Below are 3,861 nucleotides of genomic sequence, written 5' to 3'. Positions count from 1 at the left end.
TTAGCAACACACCGTCGGCGAGAAGCTTGGCTGGAGCATCGTAGTGGGCCGGCGGTGCCGCAAGTGGAGGCGCTCGGGAGCATCGGCGTTGCCGGCGGGCACAAGCACACCGGCGGTGACACAAGTGGAGGCTCCTGGGAGCATCGGCTTTGCTGGCGGGGACAAGCACACCGGCGGGGATGTGAAGAGATTGAATCGTGATTTGGAAACGGGGAGGTGGGGAACGAGACGGTTGCTATTTTTTTTAGGAGACGAGACGGTTGCTGCTTTACGATTCGCATCGCCAGGTGTCGCATCCGGGACAGGGTCTCACGATCAGCTCTGTGCGACCCGGTCGCATAGGATTTTTTTCCCCACTTCACCCTGCCAGTCTCCTACTGGCATTATATAGACACATCACGCAGGCTCACCCTTGATCCTCCTCCTCCCCGGCCAACCAACAAAAAAATGGCGCCACCGCGGAACCATCCCGGCCTGTTCCTCTGCCTCCTTTTGCTCGTGTCCACCGCCACGCTCTCCGCCGCGTCCTACTCCTCCGTCTGCCCCAAGCCCGGACACGCTGACGACCGCTACACCGACGGCAACGAAATCCTCTTACTCACCAGCTTCTTCCAGATCTCCACCGGTTACTTCTCCGAGGGCGCGGACAGCTTGTTCTCCGCCACCGACGATGATGACCTCTACGGCAGCTATCGCTCGTTTTCCCTTTTCCCCCACGGCGCCTCCCACACCAGCGACCAGGCTCTCGTGCACCTCACAGCTGCCACCCTCACCCTCACCGGCCCCCGCATCCGCACCTACGGCAGGCCTGGACGCCGCCGCAATTACACCGACACCGGGTCCATCTCCTTCGTCCTCGACGGCTTCTACTCCTCCGCCTCACTCGAACTCTGCATGGCCGGGAAGGGCACCGAGCTCGCCGCCGACGGCTCTCCCAAGCACTACCCCGACGTCGTCCTCCGCCTCCGCGTCCCCGACCGTCCCTCCCTCACCGATCCCTTCGTGACCGGCAGTCTAGAGGTCTCCGGCTTCGGGGCCATCCAGCTCCTCTCGTACGCCGAGGGCGACAACTACAAGTACGCCTCCGAGGGCGCGGCCTGCAGCGCACCGACGCCGACGCAGCCCGCCAGGGGCTCGCTCCAGGTGCTCGGCAGCGGCTTCGCCTGGTGCGCCCATCTGAAACAACAGCTCGTGACCTCGTACAGGCTGGAGCATGGCGGCGAACCGCTTCCGCGGCGGATGCACGTCAACCAGATGCAGTGCACCGCGGACGGCGCCGTGCGCGCGTACGTGGTGTTCTCCAACGACACTGGGTCGACCGAGAGGCGCCGATTCTTCAACTACCAGCAACACCGCTTCTTGGTGGACGAGGAGGCTGTCGTGGCCGACGGGCACTGGGACCAGGATCGGGGCCTGCTCTGCCTCAGGGCGTGCCGGGTGCGGCGCTCGGCCTCGCCGCCGTCTGCTCTGGCGGTGCCAAAGGACGAGTGCGGGATCAGGATGAGCTTCTGGTTCCCGGCCGTGTGGACGGTGCGGGACCGGAGCGTCGTGGCCGGGATGCTTTGGAACTGGAGCCAGACGGGTACTGGCAGCCACGACGGTGTGACAACAGCGTCGAGCATGGACGCCGCCGACAACGGATTCATCGACGTCACCGACGACCACAGAAGCAGCAACCTCTCAGATGTGAAGTACAGCTACAACAAGACGATCCTTGAGGTGGCCAAGAAGCATTACCTGAAGATCAAGACGAAGAAGATCAAGGGCTCGTTCCCGGCCGGTAATTACACTTACCACGACTTCATGCTTCAGTTCTACGGGAGAAACTCGGGGCATGGCCATGGAGAAGCCTACCCTGTGGCAATCGGTCCGGTGATGGTCTACGGGGATAGGCTGGCCGCCGACGATTCTCTCTCGCGGAATGGGGTGCTTGAGGTTGACACGAAGCAGGATCTGCTAAGTGTCAGCTACGATATACATTATCATGCTCCACCTGAAGGCTGGGTGCCTCCCACGAATCGGTCATACTCAGTTAGCCTTCACAAACGGCGAATCTCAGCAGAGGGCGTTTATGATCCCAAGAGGGGCATCCTGTGCATGGTCGGATGCCGAGAGCACAACGACTCGACCGACTGCCAAATGCTGGTCACTGTGAAGTTCGCCTCCCTTGATGCCAGGGGTAAGGGGCACGGCACAGGAGTAATCAGCAGCCTCAGAGACAAGTCCGATCGCCTTTACTTCGACAAGATCGACATCGGTTTGTACGGGATGTACTCGGACCAAGTGTCGGAGGCGATATCGAGGATGGACCTGGAGGGCATCATGCTGGTGGCGTCCACGACGCTGTCGTGCGTCTTCACCGTCCTGCAGATCCTCCGCACCAAGAACAACCCCGAGGCGGCTCCGGCGACGTCGATCACCATGCTCGCCATCCTCACGCTGGGCTACCTCACGCCTCTCGTGCTCAACTTCGACGCCCTGTTCACGAGCAGGAGGAGCCGGTACTCCTTGTACTGGACGAGCGACTGGCGCGAGGTGAAGGAGGTGGTGATGAGGGCGCCAACGCTGCTCGCCTTCGTGCTGCAGCTGCGCCTCCTTCAGCTCGTGTGGTCCGGCCGCCGGAGGCCGGCGGACCAGAGCAACACCGCCACGCCGTCGCCCGTCGTGTCCGAGAGGATCGTGCTGCAGATATGCCTGCCGCTGTACGTGCTCGGAGGAGCCCTGGCCGCGGCCGTCCACGTGATCAACGTCCGCGCCGCGAACGAGGAGCCGCTGGTGGTGCGCATCGGCGGAGAGCCGGCCACGATCTGGGAGGACCTCGTGTCGTACGGTGGTCTGATACTGGACGGCTTCCTGCTCCCTCAGATCATCCTGAACGCGTCGTTGGCAGGCTCCGGACTCCGAGCGATCTCGCCGTGGTTCTACGCGGGGGTCACCATGACCCGGGTGATGCCACACGTGTACGACGTGGTGAGGCGGCAGGTCTACGAGCCGAGCATGAGCTCCTCCGAACTGTACGCCAGCCCTCGGGGCGACCTCTTCGGCGTCGCGTGGGACATCATCATACCGTGCGGAGCGGGAGTGCTGGCCGTGCTGGTCTTCTTGCAGCAGCGGCTTGGAGGCAGCGCGTTGCTTCCTTCACAGAGGAAGAGATCCGGTGGGTATGAGATGGTCTCTAGCATCTAACAGAAAACTGGATACTGGTAATTCAGAACGAGGGCAGTCGTGGTCGTCGATGGGACAACAATGCGCTGGTTCCAAGAAAAAAGTATTGCTTGAAAGCAAAGTAAAGCTCCCTCATGTTTATGGAGTTACCAAAGCTAAATATCAGTTGATTTAGACTTAGTTATATGTTGCCGTCGATGTTATATTCGTAAGATCTTACATTAAAATATGTGAAAAATATTTTTTTTTCTTTTTTACATGTTATGTTATTTTATTAAGACTTGGTTAAGTTTCAATCGATTGAGACGGGACTAGCTACGAGTCAATGGACTTAAATAAGTTTTTGGTCAGTCAATTGACCCTGAATCATTTCGATTGACCGGCCAGAGGCGCGGGTGCAACCTGCGAACGCATTCTGGCCATGCATGTACTATGTAAGTACTGTGTACGTATATTTTTTTTTTACTATAGTTGTGTACGTATATTATAGGTGTATAAGAGAGCGCCTGGGCTCATGGATGATAGATGAAGATCGTGCATGGTGTGTTCTGAAGAGTAATACATGTTTGCATGCAATGGTTTGTGATTATATGTGCAATCTCACACATGTATATATATTTATACATGCATACAATACATATACGCGCATACACGTACGTATATATCGAAAATTCCGTTACTACTATGCAAAAATAA

The 3,861-nt window shown here is 58.1% G+C and overlaps 1 protein-coding gene across 1 annotated transcript; it reads left to right on the top strand.

The window, feature by feature from the left end:
- Positions 1–432: 432 nt before the first annotated feature.
- On the top strand, positions 433–3,534 carry LOC119268825. Its single transcript, XM_037550533.1, has one exon. The coding sequence runs from the start codon at positions 448–450 to the stop codon at positions 3,184–3,186; it is 2,739 nt and encodes a 912-aa protein (XP_037406430.1). The 5' UTR covers positions 433–447; the 3' UTR covers positions 3,187–3,534.
- Positions 3,535–3,861: the final 327 nt, after the last annotated feature.

Source organism: Triticum dicoccoides, chromosome 3A (genome assembly GCF_002162155.2).
Source record: "Triticum dicoccoides isolate Atlit2015 ecotype Zavitan chromosome 3A, WEW_v2.0, whole genome shotgun sequence".
Lineage (NCBI taxonomy): Eukaryota > Viridiplantae > Streptophyta > Magnoliopsida > Poales > Poaceae > Triticum > Triticum dicoccoides.
Note: the sequence above shows the minus strand (reverse complement) of the source record. Positions and strands in the feature narration are given on the sequence as shown.